Genomic DNA, 19,033 nt, shown 5'->3' with positions numbered 1-19,033 from the left:
ACGCACTGAGGCATTTCTAGAGGAATAGAATTCAAAACTAGAGAAGTTATATAAAACTTATATAGAATCTTAGTTATGCCACATTTAAAATACAATGCACAGTTGTCTTCCATATTACAAAAAGGGTATAGAAGCACTGGAGAAAGTGCAAAATAGATTTACAAAGATGATACCAGAACTGAGAGGGTACAACTAGCTGGTAAGACTGAACAGACTGGGGCCCTTTTCTCTAGAAAAAAGACCAAGGGTGACCTGATAGAGGTCTTTAAAGATTATGAAAGGATTAGAGGTAGAGAAAATGTTTCTACTTTAGGGAGTCCGAAATTAGGAGCCATAAGTTGAAGATTCGTCACCAATAAATCCAATAAAAAATTCAGCTGATACTTCTTTATTCAGAGTGGTGAGAACTTGGAACTCGCTGCCACAGGGAGTAGTTGAGACGAATAGCACAGATGCATTCAAGGGGAAGCTAGATAAGTACATGGGGGAGAAAGGAATAGAAGGATATGCAGATAGGGTGAAGTAAGATGGGAGGAGGCAAGTGTGGAGCATAGGCCAGTTGGGCCAAACGGCCTTTTTCTGTGTTGTATCTTTTAAATGAAGGCCCTTATTAGGAATAGTATTCTGTGATTGGTTTAAGTGGGGGGGGAGGCTCCTTTTATTCATCAGGCTACTTCATGGCCGGAATTTCCCGCTAAAAAACAGGCGAGATTGGCACGTGGAGGCAGTTAAATATGGGATTCCCAAGCTGATCCCGCCTCCAACCCGCTCACTTCCAGTTTTAATGGAAGCAGGACAGGCGACCAATCCACTCCCAGGGGGCGGTACGTCAATTTAAATATTATAATGAGGCTGGAAGCCTCTTTTTTCACCTCCATTTTGAATTTAACTGGCTGGGGACGGGTTTCACACAATTTGTAAAACCCGGCAGTTAAACAGAGGCGGGGACTGCTGCATCCAGGAGGTAAGGGGCTTTATACCGACCTCCTGGATCCAGGGTCCCTACCTAACCCATCCCCCGTAATCAGACACGTCACCACAAGGCCTCCGATCCTCACCATGATGCCCCACCCCTCCCCCACTGATGCCGAGGATGGCCCCAATTCTCCGGTGGCTGGCCTCGATCCTCTTCTCCTCCCCCTCCCCCCCCCCCCCGCGATCAAGCCCGCTGAACACCCCTCCGATGCTCTGGCTAACCCCATCCCGTGATCCTCAATGCCGACCCCACTCCCGCGATTTCTGATGCTCAATGCCAAACCCCCTCCCAATCACTCCCCCAGACCGACCCCTCGCATCTGCAGGCCTACCTGCCCGCAGCCAGCCAGCCTCTCAATGGAATGCGGGCGGGAACCCGAGGCCTCACATGCAAATCAGGCCCTGCCGTTAATGTCGGCAGGGCCTGTGGGAAAACTGGCCTCCTGGGTCCCCCGCACCCAACCAGCCTCCCTGGAGAAAATTCCGGCTCATATATCTAAGATTTGGGGAAAGAAAAACCATTTAAAGCAATAGTACCGTTCAATTTCCTTCTCATTCCCTTCCCTGCGAAATCTCTCAATATATTCTTTGCTGTAACGTTCTTGAGTATGACACTGCTCTTCAAATATTTTTATTGTTTCATTAAAGGCTTCAATCGCAGTTCTCTTCATTTGTATTTCCTGTTAAAGAGACAGGTTTACAAGTTATATTTTAAAAACAGTTCAATAAAGTTTTGCACTAAATCTTCTATAGTTGTTACAATAATATGCACCACATGGAATTCCCCTGAATTCTGTTGCAAACTATAGCCTGCAAGTCTAGAATCAAAGATGTCAGAAATGGATACAATATTCTTTGATGAATGTCATTTGGCACTGGATGTTGGCCCTGGAGTATTCCCAAACATATTGCAAAACCAAAGAAGTGCTTTGTTAAAATTTGTTTTATAGAGTCTAATGGCTATCACATCACTGCTACCAATGCCTATGGTCAGCACTTCTGTATGTCAGCACCCCAGTAGCAATACAAACACTGCTGCTGAGATAGAGGTCAAGATATCCTGGAACCAAACAGCTCAACACACATACAGGCCACTAATGCAGTTTTTTAGTCACTGATCTGCACTTTCTCCAAGTCATGTTAAAATGGTGAAAACCAAAAGAAGTTACAAATTACTGTACAGCTTTTTTAAAAAGTTGTATTTAACAAGGAGAAAGGGAATTTATTTGGGAAGTTCTTGTACTGTGAAATTCAAGCCCAAGATACAAACAGGTGCAGATTTCTCAGTAATGCAAACCTTTGGTAATAGTGTAAATAATAAGGAGCCAAAAGCTGTAACCTAATTTCTAGTATGATAGCAAAATACTGCAGATGTTGGAAATCCGAAATAACAACAGAAAATGCTGGAAAAACTCAGCAGGTCAGGCAACATCCGTGGAGAGAAATTTGAGTTGACGTTTCGGGTTGGACCCTTCTTCAAAATTTTAATTCACCGCTCCATTCCCACTCGGACCTCACCGTCCTTGGCCTCTTGTATTGTTCCACGGAAGCTCAACGCAAACTCGAGGAACAGCACCTCATCTTCCGATTAGGCACTCTGCAGCCTTCCAGACTCAATATCGAGTTCAACAATTTCAGATCATAAGCCCGGCCCCCATTTCATTTTCTCTTGTAATTGTTCCACTCCTTTCCCCCCCCCCCCCCTTTCCTTTTGTTTCTCTCTCACACCTGGCAGCTATCTTTTGCCCTGCCAGTACACTTTACACCTAATCCCAGCCTATTACTATCTCGTCTAGCTTCTAATCTCTTTTACTTCTTTTGTTTCTTTTATTCTTTTGTCCGATCGCAGCCCTGCCTCCGATCTAGTTTCTTTTCTTTCCAGTTTTGAAGAAGGGTCCAACCCGAAACGTCAACTCAAATTTCTCTCCACGGATGTTGCCTGACCTGCTGAGTTTTTCCAGCATTTTCTGTTGTTAACCTAATTTCTAGGTTTATTTAAAGCCATCCATATTCTACCACTTGCCAAACAAAGCTGTAGCATGCTGGTAGTGCAATAGTGTTAGGATAAACTTGGTACTCTCAAAAAGGTTATGAAAATTAATTCAGATATTAACTTTAAACACCAAGATCCTGCCATAGGTACGACACTAAAACTATTATCCAAGCACACTGTTGGCATCAGCACACCCACAGTTTAATATAACAGGAGCTACAATGCTCCTAAAAAAAGGCAGTGGGATTTCTGGATCAGTATGATATAATCAAATCTTTTGACGGTTCTGGTAGCAACTTTTACTAAAATGTGAATCACAAGGTTAGGGAAAGTGCATTCATAAATATTTTCTTTTAAAAAAAATTGCACTGTGGCATAAACATGTCTGCAAAGTATGCAATTTGAAAGAACTTGGCCTTCACATAGCTGACTTAAAGCAAACCACAAAGTATAAAACACTTGAAGGTGGTGTGCCAGCTTAACACCTCTTTAAAACAAACTAAAACCACTACTAACACATTACTAAATACATTACAAAGTAGCGATACTTTGAAATACCGTCGATGGAAGCATGCCGGTTTTTGAAGAACAAAGGTGGTGATGCACAGATCATACAGTCCTAATAACCGACTGAAAATTGCGGTGAACTTGCCGCTATCTGCATCAGAGCCAATACTGTCACTACCAGCATAAAGTACCCAAAACTAAATGAAACCATCTCCCATGTTGGAACAAAAACTAAAGGAATAGAATGTGAAAAGGCCATTTGGACCATTAACCTTACTCTTTCCACACAGTGTATGCAATTTACCTCATCATGCACTTTACATCATAGCCTAAAAAGGAAAGAACTGCAAAAATACTCCCTATTCCCATCCTCAAATTTCCACTATCCAGCCCTGGCTGGTTGAAAAATTTCCCCTCTTACCCCAGCAGCACATCAGTTACAAACCATTAGCATTTCACTGACTGGATTAAATTGCTGCTGTGTAATCACTCTTTGGTATACATCGCTCTCAATTCGACTTGTACTTATGTATATTAGAAGTTTCTACCACCAATCTCAGGGCCATATCATGACTGGTCCTTTATCTGTGGTACAAAAGGCAGTAGCTGATATCAGAAATGAAAAAATAATTGTAGTGAAAACTAGCGAGATGAAAAAAAGTCTGGAATACATGGAGATTATTCCATGATCCAGCGTAGCCTGTCATTCAAAAGCATAGACATACCTGTGAAGTCCTTGTGTATTCTTCATAAAGCCGGTCATATTCTTTACTCTTATCCTGATATTGGTTATGGTATTCCTGCAGTTTTTTGCCAACAGCATCAATATTGTCTTCTTTCACCACCTGATCCTATTTAACAAAGTGAGCAGCACATCATACAACAGCTATATCCTCATCAAGATTAGCTTCATCATGAAGACAGCCATTGCTAAAAATTGTGTAAAACTAGAAGTAATTGGATATGATTTCTAAGGAAAAAAAGTACTGGCCCAGAATTTGCGGTCCTGATGACTATTTCGCCTTTGAAACTGACCGCAATTTCAGGATTTAGCACATGCGCATCCTAATGCAGAAGTTGCAGTCTGTCATTCACTGCTCCTCCACAGACTGCGCTGTGCCCACCCCCACACAGCCGGCAATCAGTGAAATCTCTCAAATCAAGGAAACTGATGAAAACATTGGCTCTTAATTACGCTGTTAAATACTCCATTAAAAGTTAGACCCAAAGGGGTTAGGTGCACCTGGAGTTTTAACAGTGTATTGACTGCTAAACAAAGGTGATGGCCCTGAAAAATTAATTAAAATTTTACGCAGCGTCAAATTTATCCATTTTAGTAAAAATTTATATTTTTAAGAAACTTTTAAATTTGTTCATCTTTATTTCCGTTTGCCTTTTCCCTATGAGAGCCCCAATCTTTGTTTTGCTCTCGCTAACATTTTTTTAAAAAAAAGTTAGAATTTTAAGAGCTTACCCACTTCCTGGTTCGCTGTCTGAGAATTCTGCATTTTGATTGGCTGCTTAGACAGCTTGTTGACATCACAGCAGCTCGCACTATGAGATCCCCACTATTCTACGTTGATTTGAACTACGCGCTGGAAAAACCCGAACTTTGTCGCAAAGATCACGAGATCTTTGTGCGAAGCTTTATTCGGGACCAGCGGCGAGCGACTTTGCTTCGCCACTGACCACAAATTCTGCGTCAGTACTTTTTTTAATTCACTGAATGATGATTCTAATTCCACCTAGCAGCTAATTATAATAATCACTTTGCAACCATTATATTTAATGCTTTAGGTAATGTGTGGAGTAGATTTCCCTGCACAATGCTAGACAAAATTGGTATTACAGGACAATACAGTCTATCTACAGAGGTTTCTGCGTCAAACTAATAATCAAGTTCATGCCTGCATTAAAAATATGGCAAAACACATCCAATACCAAAGGCATCTGCCCCATTTATGATTACATTAGAATTTCCTGAAAAAAATTTGTTTGGTATACCAGATTAATCCGTCACATTTATTACTCTTTGACCACGTGCATTTTAATGGGTAGCCCTTTAAATGGTAGCCATTCTTGTCACAGTAACCCTTCATTAACATACCACACCTCATTGAGGACTCCTATGTTAATATGGCAACCAGAAACTACATTATAAGAGAGAGGTTCTACTACCAAATCCAGGAAATATAAAGGCTCAACTTACCTGCTGGAACTTTGAGACTGGATACATTAATTTAACATCTAGCTTTGGGTTGTACTGGGCAAGGGACTCGTGTCTGTAATGGTTAATGAGTTCCACCACAGAGTTAAAAGTGAGTGGATCAGAGAAGCCGTATTTTCCATCTCGATGGTATATTTTGATTAGCTTGTTATTGCCTCCTTTCCTATAAAAAGGACAAATGCAAAGGTGGTGGTCAGGTGAGCAGCTGTACACTCAAGAATACATCAAAAGGATGCAATTAGGCTTACAATGGGAGGTCCTGATGCTGCTCTACTTTTGAGGACTGCATTACGTTTAACAAAAGCAACAAACCTCAGCTGAGCAGCTCTCGTGGTGGAGTGCTGGACTATGACACAAAGGTTTGAGCTGAATTGCAATCCTATATTTCAAATCTCCTTAATGATCAGTTTGCACGCAACCTCAGACCATGTCCCTCAGTGAAGACACCCTGCAGTATCTCAGCACTCTGTAGTGGAGAACAGGACAACTTGCAATATTAGCAATACGTCTTGAGGAATGGGGTACAAAGTGACATGTACCGATTATCAAAAGGGTTTAATGTTTTTAAAATCACAACGACTGTTGTAAAGCAATTGTAGTGCCTCCATTGAGAATACGAGGCAACTGTTAATGGCAATTCACTTTTCACCCCAGGTCAGATAAATGTACACCAATGCAGGATGCAGCCTCTACTATACCCCATAGTGCTTTGAATTCCAATATCTTAGTCAGCTCCCCTGCACCAATGTGACACTTCCATTTCCTAGAATATTGCCACTGTTCATCAATCAATGCCAGTTTGGACCTTTATGAGCTGGGTTCAGGCTGGCCGTAATCATTTCACATTGAAAGCTTGGGGTCGAGTCACAGAGGTGGCTTTCATTTCATCATTCGGAGGTAGATCAAATGGAGGTTCCAGTATCGCCTATTAACTTGCTGTATTGAGTATTCCATGGAATTTCACTTAATACAGGTAGACTACCTTTTATCCGAACTTCCGAAAACCGAAACCCTCTAAAAACCGAAGGTTTTTTCGTTCAGCGTAAGTCGTGCGCACAACATGACCAGAGTGGCGCACGACCCCGACCCCCGCCGACGACCCCCCACGGACCCCCCCGCTGACCCCGACCCCCGCGCGGACCCCCGCCGACCCCAACCCCACCGCCGACCCCCCGCCGACAAATTTCCCAGTCTTATAAAATACCTTCCGAAATCCGAAATTTTCCGAAAACCGAAACACGGCTGGTCCCGAGGTTTTCGGATAAAGGATATAGTCTACCTGTATAGACTTTTAATGGGAACCGAACCATCCTGACAACAGTAACACCTTGGAAAAAATAATTTGGAATCCTTCCTAATACAACATGTGATATGCTTTTGTACCTGCAATAATTTAATAGTTTACAATAAGGCTCCTCCATCCTCACCTATGTTCAGTTTTAAAGTAAGACTCTCACAGTAAGTATTTGATTCCCATCAACCTCAAGCTTTTCATGGAGGCCGACAGTTTACGGTGTACACTTATGTCTATTATTCTCCGCCAAGTCTTTTCCTTATTTGAAGGTATTTAACAACTCTGATCCCTCCTTTTATGTTCTTATACTGGTCTTGGGCTGCACATGTAGGAGAGAGAAAGTTGAACAGAATGGCTGGCACTGAATTGTAAAATAATCCAAATGAAGCAAAGCTTGTTCATCATCAGAACCCGACTGAAGTATTGCCTCAAACTGGCCACCAGTCATGCTCTCAACCATGCCATTAAACAGAGGCTACGGGAACAAGCCAAAAACATCCAGTGCTGCTTATGTGCAACTCCTAGCAGCCAGCAATAGATTGGTACTGGCAGAGGTCTGGGACCAGGTCTCCAGCCTGTCCTCTCAGTTAGGAACACATGGCATGGGAAGGTGATAGAATGGGGTACAAGCCAACAAGAGTTTAACAACAAAAAGAATTACAAATTAGACCTAAAACCTTTATAGTATATAGTTTTATGGGTTTTAAAATTAAACTTGTATTTCTATATCAATATGCTGGGCATGTTAAATGTTGAAAGTTGCATGATGTAGTGATGGGGCAATAAAGATGACAGTGACCTCTAACCGAAGATAAGTAGCACTCTTGCCTCGGAGTCAGGAGGTTGTGGGTTCAAGGCCCACTCTAGATACTGGAGCACAAAATCTAGGCTGATCCTCAGTACTGCACTGGAGTGAGTGCTACATTGTCGGAAATGCTGCCTTTTGGGCGAGATGTTAAACCAAGGCCCCGTCTGCCCTCTCGAGTGCACCTAAAAGATCCCATAGCATTATTTCAAAGAGGAGCAGGGAAGTTCTCTCTGGTGTCCTGGCCAATATTTATCCCTCAATCAACATCAGCAAAACAAATTATCTGGTCATTATCACATCGTTGTTTGTGGGAGCTTGCTGTGCACAAATTGGCTGCCACGTTTCCTACATTACAACAGTAACTACACTTCAAAAGTACTTCATTGGCTGCGAAGCACTTTGGGATGACCCGAGGTCATGAAAGGCACTACAGAAATGAAAGTCTTCCTTTCTTTTCTTTATAAATGGCTTCTCTTCACTGGTTTTGGCTACAGCAGATTCTTGGGTAGGCTAAATTACATAGAATTTAACCCCTCTGTAAAAAGCAAATGACTAAATTTATCTCCACTGCTGACCCAAATGTGTAAAGTCACTCCTTAGTGTGATGCTGAACTATACAGATCAAAAACATATCAGGTTCAGTCACCTGTGTGCAGACTTAACTAATCACTGCTAGGTAGTAACTGCGTTGTTGCAATTGGCACCAACACCTCTGGGCTGTCTGTTAGGTGGGAAATGGATGCAGAGAGTGCGAAAGCTCCTATCACTGCCCTGTGGTTTCTGCTAAAAAGTGCATGTGTATGGATGTTGAGTAAAGACAAGACTGGGAACAGTGTGATGCCCTCCACATTCAACAAGCCTGCCAATAGTCACTGCCCAGGCTTGCACAAGATGAAAACCAGTTTGGACAGAGAACAGCGGCTGTCTGCTGGTCCCGCACAGCCCGGGACCGGCTTTTCTAATGTGACATTTCTTGCATGTGCGAAACTTTGAATGGGCCGCGCAGCCCGTTAAAGGGACAGTGCCCCCAAATTTAAAATTGGGGGACCATTGAGATCAATTCCTTTGGAAACAATACACGAGTTAGTGCTGTAGAAAGTAGGAGAAAACTGAAGAGAAAATACATTAATGGACACCAGCTGATCCCTCGTTTTAAAAAAAATCAACGGTATTAAAATAACCACCTTTCCAAAAAAAGCTTCCATTGCAATTAAAAGGTTTCGCAGAAATTGTGCAAGTGTTCTTAGTAATATTTCATTGAAGTTTTTAAATAAGCTAATAATGAGAGTGAATTAAGCGGGAATAATGTTGTGCTAAACAGGTAATTGGCTGCATTAACAAATCAAGCAGTGGTTTGTGCAGTTCAAAGAAAAATAGGGTCTCCGGGCTAAGAAATACTTCTACAGCTGTCATACTAGTATAATAAGATTTACATGAAAGTAGCGGCAGTATCCATTTTCTGCACAGATCATCAAGTTTTCTTATTTGATCACAATAGAAATAAATTGCATTTTGATTGATCTTTAAAATGTAATGGAGTAAAGTCAGATATGACCTATAATATACAAGGCTACAGACCAAATGCTGGAAAATGGGATTAGATTAGATAGGGCTTGATGGCCGACGTGGATGCGATGGGCCTCTTTCTGTGCTGTATAACTCTGACTCTAAGGCCTAGAAATTGGGTATAGCCCCACTTGGGGCGTTAGAATTGGTGCAGCGCAAAGTTTAAAGCCAGACGCAACTTATCGCCACCTGGCGCGATATTGGGTTCCATCGCCCCTAAAGGTGATTGAGGCGCGAATTCAGGTGTTACACGGGACTCCTAAGGCGCTAAACTTCCGGCGCAACCCAATATCGGAGCGGATGGGCGCAGCGCAGGTGCTCTCAATTACCGATGACCACGAGACTTCCAGGCGCCGGCCAGCTCTTGCAGGGGTGGGTCAGTCAGCTTCAACATCCACACTCTTCGCCTTGCAGGCCTCAGAATCGGCGCAGGCCCTTCTCTGGCGCTAAAAACTTGGACCAGATGGAGAAGGTGAGACAGAGAGCAGAGCGCTTCACCAATGAGGCTCTGGAGCAATTGGTGGCCGCAGTGGAGCGCCGGCGAGATGTTCTCTACCCAGACAATGGCAGGAGGCCGAATCATAAGGACTACCGACGAGCTTGGAGGGATGTATGCCAGAGGGTCAACTCCAGCAGCATGGAGACCAGTAGCCCTGTCCAATGCAGAAAGAAATTCAACGACCTCACTCGGGTCGTGAGGGTGGGTGTTGTTTCTGCAAACTTCAGCATCCCTTCATTTGCACCTGACTTTATGGCTACAGGGTGGGCTGTGCCCCATTGGCCATCTGCCAGCAAGCACCCATGGCCCTTTCTGGGCACACACATGCACATTTGACTCAAGGCGTCATGTAAGGGCTCTTGCACCATGGGGGGCATGAGATGATCACTCAGGGCATCAGGTAACATAACTTCCCCTCCTTTCCCCTGCAGTCCAAGCTGGCGAGGATTGGCAAAGACCAGCTTCACACCGGTGGAGGACCTCCACAAGTGGTCACTCTCACGGATCTCGAGGAGAGAGTCCACCAGATTCTTGGAGGACGTCTGAGTGGTCCTGTAGCCACTGCAGCTGCCGACCCCATTGTCGACAGCGATGGTAAGGTTCTCACCTTTTACAACTGTCTCCTTCCACTTGTTCCCCCCACCAGCATGCTTTCTCACTGTGGACCCATGTCATAGCCTTGCCGCAATCTGGCATCCCTTGCTGCCAAGCTGTCCTTTTGCTAAAGCCACTCTTCCACCTCCCTGCTTTCAGATGCTGTATCACCAGCTCGGGAGCCAGGCCCTCAAGCTGCCAGTGCCAGTGCCTCCAAAGGCTCAATGAGAAAAGTACTGTCCAACAGAAGGTCAGCAACTCTCTCCAGCAACGATCAGAATGGCCAGCCCAAATGGCTGCAGCTTTTATACTAGTGCTGTCCCCTTTAAATAGCAACCCCCGAGTCTGAGAAGGGCCTGGGAACACTCCATCCAACTGTCACTAATAGCGCTAGGTGGAAAGGTTGCGGGCGCCATCGAATATCCGGTCCGGGGTGCCAAAAAGGCGTTGCACACTGAAATGACGTCATGATCTGCCTGCACCCGTGGGCGCGCGCAAAGAGTTAGCGCCGGCGCTAAAAGGATACTCAATATGGGAGGTGGCGCTATATTCACTGTGCCCGCCCAAAAATTGGGTAACGCCCCAATTCTCGGGCTCTTTAGGCGCTAATTGCTGGCGCTACCAACCGAATATCTAGGCCTATGACTAATATTATACGACACTGGCTGAAATCACTCAATGAGACACTGATGAGTTACACTAGCAAGCCCCTGACAGAGCACGCCACGCTAATACATACGTTGGATTGGGTGGCATCAACTCGTTTGATTCATTATTCAGTGGCGAGATGGTATAATTATGTAAAGCACATCTTTGCAGTACACATCAAATAGCTACTCCAGCATGCCCACAACATAGGATATCACTCCAGTATCTGCTAGGTGCTCATAGTAACAAGAGTGGGTATCAACAGAATACAGCTGGCAAGTTTTTTTTTAAAAAGGAAAAATTGCAATTTGTTCCAAATTATTTTAGAAAAATGAAAATCAAGCACATGTTTGGTCCACACAATGTACAGAGAATTCAGTTCAGACAGACTGACCTACAATGGTCTTCTCACCCATTGGCCTATTTATTAGAGTGAGCAAGAGTGTGACCAAGGTATTTTGTGGAAAAGCACTTTATGGGTAAGGGAGGAATGAGATTCATGATTGGCCCAGCACACTAACTGCCGATGCTAATGAAATCCCAGAGGAATTTATCAATCCAGTCAATACTGTATATCTAAACTTTCAAAAAGCTTTTGACGAAGTGCCGCACAAAAGGCTACCAAGTATATTTGAGTTTGTGGCACTAGCGGGAAGATTTTGAGTCCGATAAGGAAGTTTATACATTTGTGCACAGAAAATAGTTATTAGTGATGCGTGGGGGACCAGTCACTAGTGGACTCCCACAGGGATTGGTGTTGGGGCTGTTACACTTCAGCATCTTTATAAGTGATCTAGATGAAGGCATTAGGGAAATTATCTGCAAGTTTTTGAAGGACATGATGATATGAGCAGATGTAAGGACATTAGATGAAAAAGAGATTGCAGGTGGATGTAGATGCAATAGTGGAATGGGCCAGTGTCTGTCAGATATCTTTTAATATAGACAAATGCAACATGAAGCAGATGGAGCAACTCTAAGCATGTATACACCTTGGAGGGTTGAGTGCTTGAGGCTACAGAGTGGGAGAAGGACCAGATATTTATAGTGCATGATTCACTGAAGGTAGATGACCACTGCCATGAGGCTATTGTGATAGCGAATAGGGTATGAGAATGTATTGCTAGGACAATTTAAAGAAAAAAAATGCTATCCTTTCTTTGAACAAAGCCTTGGTCAGGCCACATTTAGAATAAAGTGTCCAGTGTTGGTCCGTTCACATAGTGGGTGATGGAGGCCCTGCAAAAGGTTCAGAGGAGGTGTTTAGTTTTGGGAAAGTGTATAATTTGAGGAAATATATGATTGTGTTCTTTAAAATAATGAAAGGATTAGACTCAGTCCATGTGGATATTCTATGAGTAAGGTAGGAACAGAGGACATACTTATAAGTTGTAAAAGTGTAGAATTAGGTTAGATGCTTGGAGGTATTTCTTTTTGCAGAGAGTCACCATCTGTTGGAATAAGTTGCCTGGATGTGCAGTGAGTGTAGATTTGCTGCAAGCATTTAAAAAGAGGGCTGGGCGAGTACTTGAGAGTTGCAAACATCTCTACATATAGGAGGTATATGTGGGTCATTGGGGATTAGTGGCACCAATCACTCGGGTCTCTTGAAGCTTGAATTCTTGCCTTCAGGGGTCAGAGAGAAATTTCCCAGTGTTTCCCCGCACCGCCCCCACCCCCGCAAATTGGTTTAAGGTTTTTTCCTAGCCTCTTCCAGGAGACTATATGGGGGTGATGGCACACGCAGGTTACACCATGCCAGGACAGGACAGGCTCAAGAACCGGGTGGCCTTCTTCCATTCTTTTTGTTAGTTATTTCCTAAGAGTTTCTGTAATGATGCAGCATGAAAATATTTGTGCATGTGGGCAGGGGATGGGAGGGGTGATTTCTGCACCATTTACATCTTGCTTGGTTCAAAAAGTGACAAGTAAATATCAATGTAGAAGTTTAAAAATCCAGCAATCAAGATCTAAAAAATTAGCATAGCACTTTCATTAAATTATCAATGCCTTTTTTCCTTAATAAACGGTATGAAATAGATTTAGTATTTTGCTAGGAAACATTTCAATACTCCAACTTATCGTGTACCTGAGGGTCAAAGTATAATCTCCCTGCATCTTGGTAGAAGCATCTCGCACCAGGAAGGTACCATCTGGCATGTCACGCAACTTGTCATTCACTTCTTCCCTATAGATAAAAAGTGGAGAGATTAGACTGGTCTAGTAGACATTTATTGCAAACATGTGATTTATCCCTGCAAAGCTGCTCCTGTTAAATCCCAATCTGCTAGATTACCACTATGACAAGACTGGTAACACTATTCTGTCTGCTTTTCCATGCAAATATTAATTATGCATTGTTGCTACTCCAACTGCATTTAAATGGTTATTCAATGTCTCATCACTTTACCTTTTTTTTTGTTCCTTATCTTTTCCATTTCATATCCAAGATAATTCTTATCTGTAATTAGCTTTCCTGCTTGATCCTGCATGGATAGGCCTGTTAAGAAAGTTGCTGCTCGCACAAAAAGATTTTTTTTCTCAAAGCCATGTTGCTTGATTCAATTGATCTGATTTGACCGAAACCTTGCGTGACACACAAAACTGATTATTTCAGTTAAATTTAGCAGCAGGAGCAGCTGGACTAGGCTGAGGCCCTTACTTATCAAGTCAATGGGTTTTGTTAAGCAAAGCTGGCAGCTATATCGCAACAGCTGATAGGAGTGCACCAGGCACAAATGATATATCTACCTAGAGATGTCTCCCCAGTACCATTCAGCATCTTGTAGAGATAGGCTTCCACCGTCTTTGATTCCATTGGCAGTTATTGACGCCATGGGTTTCGGTGGCTTTGGAGGAAGAGCTGCAAGCAACAGAAAGAGAAAAAATATGAATATAGAAGAAGCCCGAGAGTCCTCTATATTTCTTTTCCATCACGATAAAATACCTGTGTTTGAACAGAATGGAGACTGACCAGCACAATTAACGCACACTTTAGGTGATGGTTTGCTGTGTACCAATTTTAGTTTACCATGTTCCTATTTTATTAATTCCATACCTATATGGCACTCTACAAAGTAGGCAAGAAACTCTTGAAAAAAATGTCCTTTGACCCATAAAACAACTCAGATGTTTCAGATGAGCAGGAACAATGAACTGAGGTGGCAGGCGTTAGCAGAGGCAACCCCAGCTCTATCCGCTGCTGTATAAAATGTTTACCGAGCTCTATTCACCAATAACACTTTAATGAAGAAATAAGTTGATAACCTGACATGTATAATCAGCACTGGATTTACAAACACAGTGAGGTATCTTAGAAGACTCATGTTCTTTTATTATCTGCTTCTGGAAAGTGAGGGAGGAAACCCCTTGTAAAATTCCTTGGATTTATTTTCTATTCCACAAAAGGAAGAACCTATCTAACCAGACTATACTGCTACATTGCCTGGCTGTATGGTGGACTGCAGGGGTAATCAATTACACCTCATGCCCACTTCAGAAGGGTCTTGTGTAGAGTTTACTACCCCTAGTGCTGAGTTAAGCTCCAGATTGACACAAACTACTCCAACTTCAAGAATAAATTAGAAGTGTGTGACTTGCTTCGACAAGCTATATACTCACTTTGTTTCTGAGCAAATTATTACAGAACAATGTTATGTGACCGTAGATACAAGGACAAATAAAAATAAATCAATGGGAGGAACTAACTAGATTCAATACAAGTAAAACAAATTGGTGATGGAGAAACTAAAAAGAGTAAAAAGGTAGACAAATCTCCAGGACCCGGTAGTTTCCACCCCAATGGTATTAAAAGTAGCAAAATGAGGAAATTGATGATCAGCTAGTCATGACTTACGAAAACTCCCTCGATTCAGGAATTGTCCCCTTGGATTGGAAAATTGTCACTCCAATATTTAAAACAGGTAAGAGATAAACTAGGAAATTATAGACCTTAGTCCAACACCAGTTGTGGGGAAGTTACTAGAATCTGTTATTAGGGACAACGTTACTGAACATTTGGACAAATATGAGCTGATCAGAGAGAGCCAGCATAGATTTGTAAAGGGCAAGTCATGTTTAATTAACCTAGTTGAATTTTTTGAGGTGGTAACTAATGTGGTAGATAAGGGAATGTCTATGGATGTCATTTATACGGACTTCCAGGAGGTATTTGACAAGGTTCCACATAAGAGACTGTTAACAAAAATGAGAGCGCATGGAATTGGAGGCAACCCATCAGCTTGGATAGGATATCGGTTAAGAGGAAGGAGACAGAGAGTAGGGATAATGGGCATGTACTTAAATTGGCAGGATGGGATTAGTGGTGTCCCCAGGGATCTGTACTGGGGCCGCAGCTTTTCACTATATTTCTAATTGATTGGATGAAGGAACCGAGAGACGTACATCTAAATTTGCTGGCACAGTAAATAGTGCAGTTGGGAGCAGAAAGTTGCAAAGGGACATTCACAGATTAAGTGAATAGGCAGAAAACTGGGGCAGACGGAGCTCGACGCAGGAAAGTGTGACGTCATCCACTTTGGACCCAAGAAAGACTGATCAGGGTATTTTCAAATGACGAGAAGCTTGGAACTGTGGATGAGTAGAGAGATTTAGGGGTCTATGAAATCACTAAAAGCTAGTGGACAGGTACAAAAAATGATTTAAAAGGCAAATAGAATGTTGGCCTTTATCTCAAGAGGGCTGGAACACAAAGAGGTGGAAGTTAGGTTACAGCTGTGCAGAGCTCGATTTAGACCTCATCGGGAGAACTGCATTCAGTTCTGGGCACTGCACCACAGGAAGGATACATTAGTCTTGCAGGGGGTGCAACACAGATTCACCAGAATCATACTGGGGCCAAGGGTTAAATTATGAGGACAGGTTGCATGGACTAGGCTTGTATTCCCTTGAATATAGAAGATTAAGGGGTCAATTAATTGGAGGTGTTTAAGATGATTAAATGATTTGATAGGGTAGAGAGGGAAACTATTTCCTCTAGTGGGAGAGTCCAGAACTAGGGAGTATAACCTTAAAATTAGAGCCTGGCTGTTCAGGGGTGAAGCCAGAAAGCACTTCACCACAACAAGTAGTGGAAATCTGGAAAACTCTTCCCCAAAAAGCTGTTGAGGCTAGGTCAATTGAAAATTTAAAAACTGAGTGACAGATTTTTTTTTTTTTAGGCAAGGATATTAAGGGTTATGGGACCAAGGCAGGTAGATGCAGTTAAGATACAGATCAGCCATGATCTAACTGAATGGCGATACATGCTCAAGGGACTGAATGGCCCACTCCTGTTCCCATGAAAAGTAAGTTTTCGGTTGACTCAAATGTGTGGCTTCATTGAAAAGCAATTTAAAAAGTTAAATTAAGCCAGACATAATTTTGAAGTTGTAAGGTTAAACTCAGAACCAAATTTAGAATCTCAGAGTGATTAAAATTTTGGGCACTTCAGAATTTACCTTGCCTACACAAATCAGATGATGGTTAAACGCAACTGAATTGAAAAGTATTGGTCATTTAAGAATAGATTATAATTCTCACCCAATGCTTAAGCCAGTTATATAATATCATTTGGTGCAGAATTCTACTGATGTAGAAGTCGCTGCTATACTTTTAAGGCTTTAAAAATAAAAGTTTCAGACATACAACTGCTAGATATCAAGCATCATAAGCCAACTTGAGCATGTTGAGGTTCCCAAAACGGCCTGCCCTCAATCAAATAATGTGCCAAATTGTATTATTCTTGAGAACCATCACCTCTTTATGGTTGGCCACTGAGAGATACTTGCTTTCAAACTGTATAACCACAAGTAGTTTGTAATGTAGTTTCAGTTTCACTACATACTGCAAGGCATTACTCACAGTTGATAGGAAACTCCTGCGAGAAAATTTAGAAAAAAATTAATGACATGAATCTCTCTCTTGCTCAGTAAAACTGAAAAATCAAATTACAAAGGTCACAAAGATAAAAAAATTTCTTCCCTCCCCCAAACTCACTTTGTCTGTCTTATTCAGATTTTAATATGGATCCCCAATACGTGACACAAGCTTCAATTTATTGTGGTATTTCCTACCCAAATGAAACTCATATTGGGGAAAGCAATGGTAGTATTTACATCCATCAACCTGTTACTCCTTCCACCATACATCTTTCCCTGGAATTTCTAGGTCTCGGACTATTCCCCCAGAATTCCATTCAGCAAGCTATCCAAGAACTAACCAAATTCATCTAAGACAAAATGGAGCAACAGATCGCAGTCACTTAAGAAGCAAATTCATCAGTGTCTTGGATGATTGTAAACATTAATACTGCTCGAGCTACCATGCCATGAACTTCAGCAAAAGAACCCCACACATTTTATACCTCAGGCACAGTGGGCCAGAATGTTCTGCTTTAACCCCAAATATCTGGGTTCAAATCTAATCCACACTGATGGGACAGCTGCCCCTTCAATATGAAATAAAGCAAGGGTACTCCAATCAAATTTCAAGTGGGTATAAATCCACAGAACAAAACTAATCATAATTTGTTTGTAATGACAATTTTACCTGGAGAGGCAGCAGGGATGTTTTGTACAGAAATATAAATATCAGATTCACTCTGCTGAGGTCGAGTTGAGACACCTCGTTTGGATAGTTTGTGGGAGCCGTACTCTGCATCAAAGCAGGAATTGCTGGACCCAACAATGGGCACAATAAGTGAAAAAACTTTTCCCAACAAATCAAACACTTGCATTAAATGTGATGATAAAAAATAAACAGCACGCGATTAATTTGGTTCTTGCATAATATTTTTGCTCACCCCCCCCACCCTGCCTTCATTCATTTTCTTCCCACCCCTCCCCTTGAAGGCAGCAACTCCTGGGTGGGTCCTCACCCAAGTTGCTATCATTCATGCTACAGCGTTGATAAAGAATGCCTGCTAGTCATTGATAGAGGCCTCACAGCTGAACCCAAGCCAGTCCTCAAAATAACACCCACACACACTTCTAGCAGGGATCACGGGATAGTGAGCAGCAGTGGTCACGCTGGCTGATTTTCTCTTCCCTTCTAGGGGGCGCCCCCCCCCCCCCCCGACCAACCCCTACCTCCTCCCCATCGCCGCACCCCCCCACCCAACCCCTACCTCCTCCCCATCGCCGCCCCCCCCACCCAACCCCTACCTCCTCCCCATCGCCGCCCCCCCCACCCAACCCCTACCTCCTCCCCATCGCCGCCCCCCCACCCAACCCCTACCTCCTCCCCATCGCCGCCCCCCCACCCAACCCCTACCTCCTCCCCATCGCCGCCCCCCCCACCCAACCCCTACCTCCTCCCCATCGCCGCCCCCCCCCACAACCCCTACCTCCCCATCGCCGCCCCCCCCACCTCCTCCCCATCGCCGCCCCCCCACCCAACCCCTACCTCCTCCCCATCGCCCCCCCCACCCAACCCCTACCTCCTCCCCATCGCCGCCCCCCACCCAACCCCTACCTCCCCATCGCCGCCCCCCCCACCCAACCCCTACCTCCTCCCCATCGCCACCCCCCCACAACCCCTACCTCCTCCCCATCGCCGCCCCCCCACCCAACCCCTACCTCCTCCCCATCGCCGCCCCCCCACCCAACCCCTACCTCCTCCCCATCGCCGCCCCCCCACCCAACCCCTACCTCCTCCCCATCGCCGCCCCCCCACCCAACCCCTACCTCCTCCCCATCGCCGCCCCCCCCACCCAACCCCTACCTCCTCCCCATCGCCACCCCCCCCCACAACCCCTACCTCCCCATCGCTGCCCCCCCCACCCAACCCCTACCTCCTCCCCATCGCCGCCGCCCCCCCACCCAACACCTACCTCCCCACCCCCCAACCCCCCCACTACCTCCTCCCCATCGCCCCATCAACCCACCCCACCCTCACCCCCGACCCACCACCCCACCTCCCCA

At 43.9% G+C, this 19,033-nt stretch overlaps 1 protein-coding gene across 6 annotated transcripts in view; it reads right to left on the bottom strand.

Annotated features, from left to right (window-relative positions):
* The window catches only part of pik3r3b (phosphoinositide-3-kinase, regulatory subunit 3b (gamma)), a 735,099-nt gene that overhangs the window by 9,095 nt on the left and 706,971 nt on the right, over positions 1-19,033 (bottom strand). For all 6 annotated transcript variants that reach the window (XM_085983009.1, XM_085983010.1, XM_085983011.1 and 3 more), the window contains 5 exons: positions 13,863-13,974; positions 13,201-13,299; positions 5,685-5,865; positions 4,201-4,326; positions 1,513-1,655 (listed from right to left, as the gene is read on the bottom strand). In XM_085983009.1, the coding sequence (XP_085839135.1) occupies positions 1,513-1,655; positions 4,201-4,326; positions 5,685-5,865; positions 13,201-13,299; positions 13,863-13,974 (661 nt within the window). The remainder of the gene's footprint in view (positions 1-1,512; positions 1,656-4,200; positions 4,327-5,684; positions 5,866-13,200; positions 13,300-13,862; positions 13,975-19,033) is intronic.

This window comes from Somniosus microcephalus, chromosome 3 (genome assembly GCF_052327205.1).
Source record: "Somniosus microcephalus isolate GS21.2 chromosome 3, FLI_Smic_1.0, whole genome shotgun sequence".
Lineage (NCBI taxonomy): Eukaryota > Metazoa > Chordata > Chondrichthyes > Squaliformes > Somniosidae > Somniosus > Somniosus microcephalus.
The sequence above is the reverse complement of the archived record's forward strand: the minus strand, read 5'-3'. Positions and strand labels throughout refer to the sequence as shown.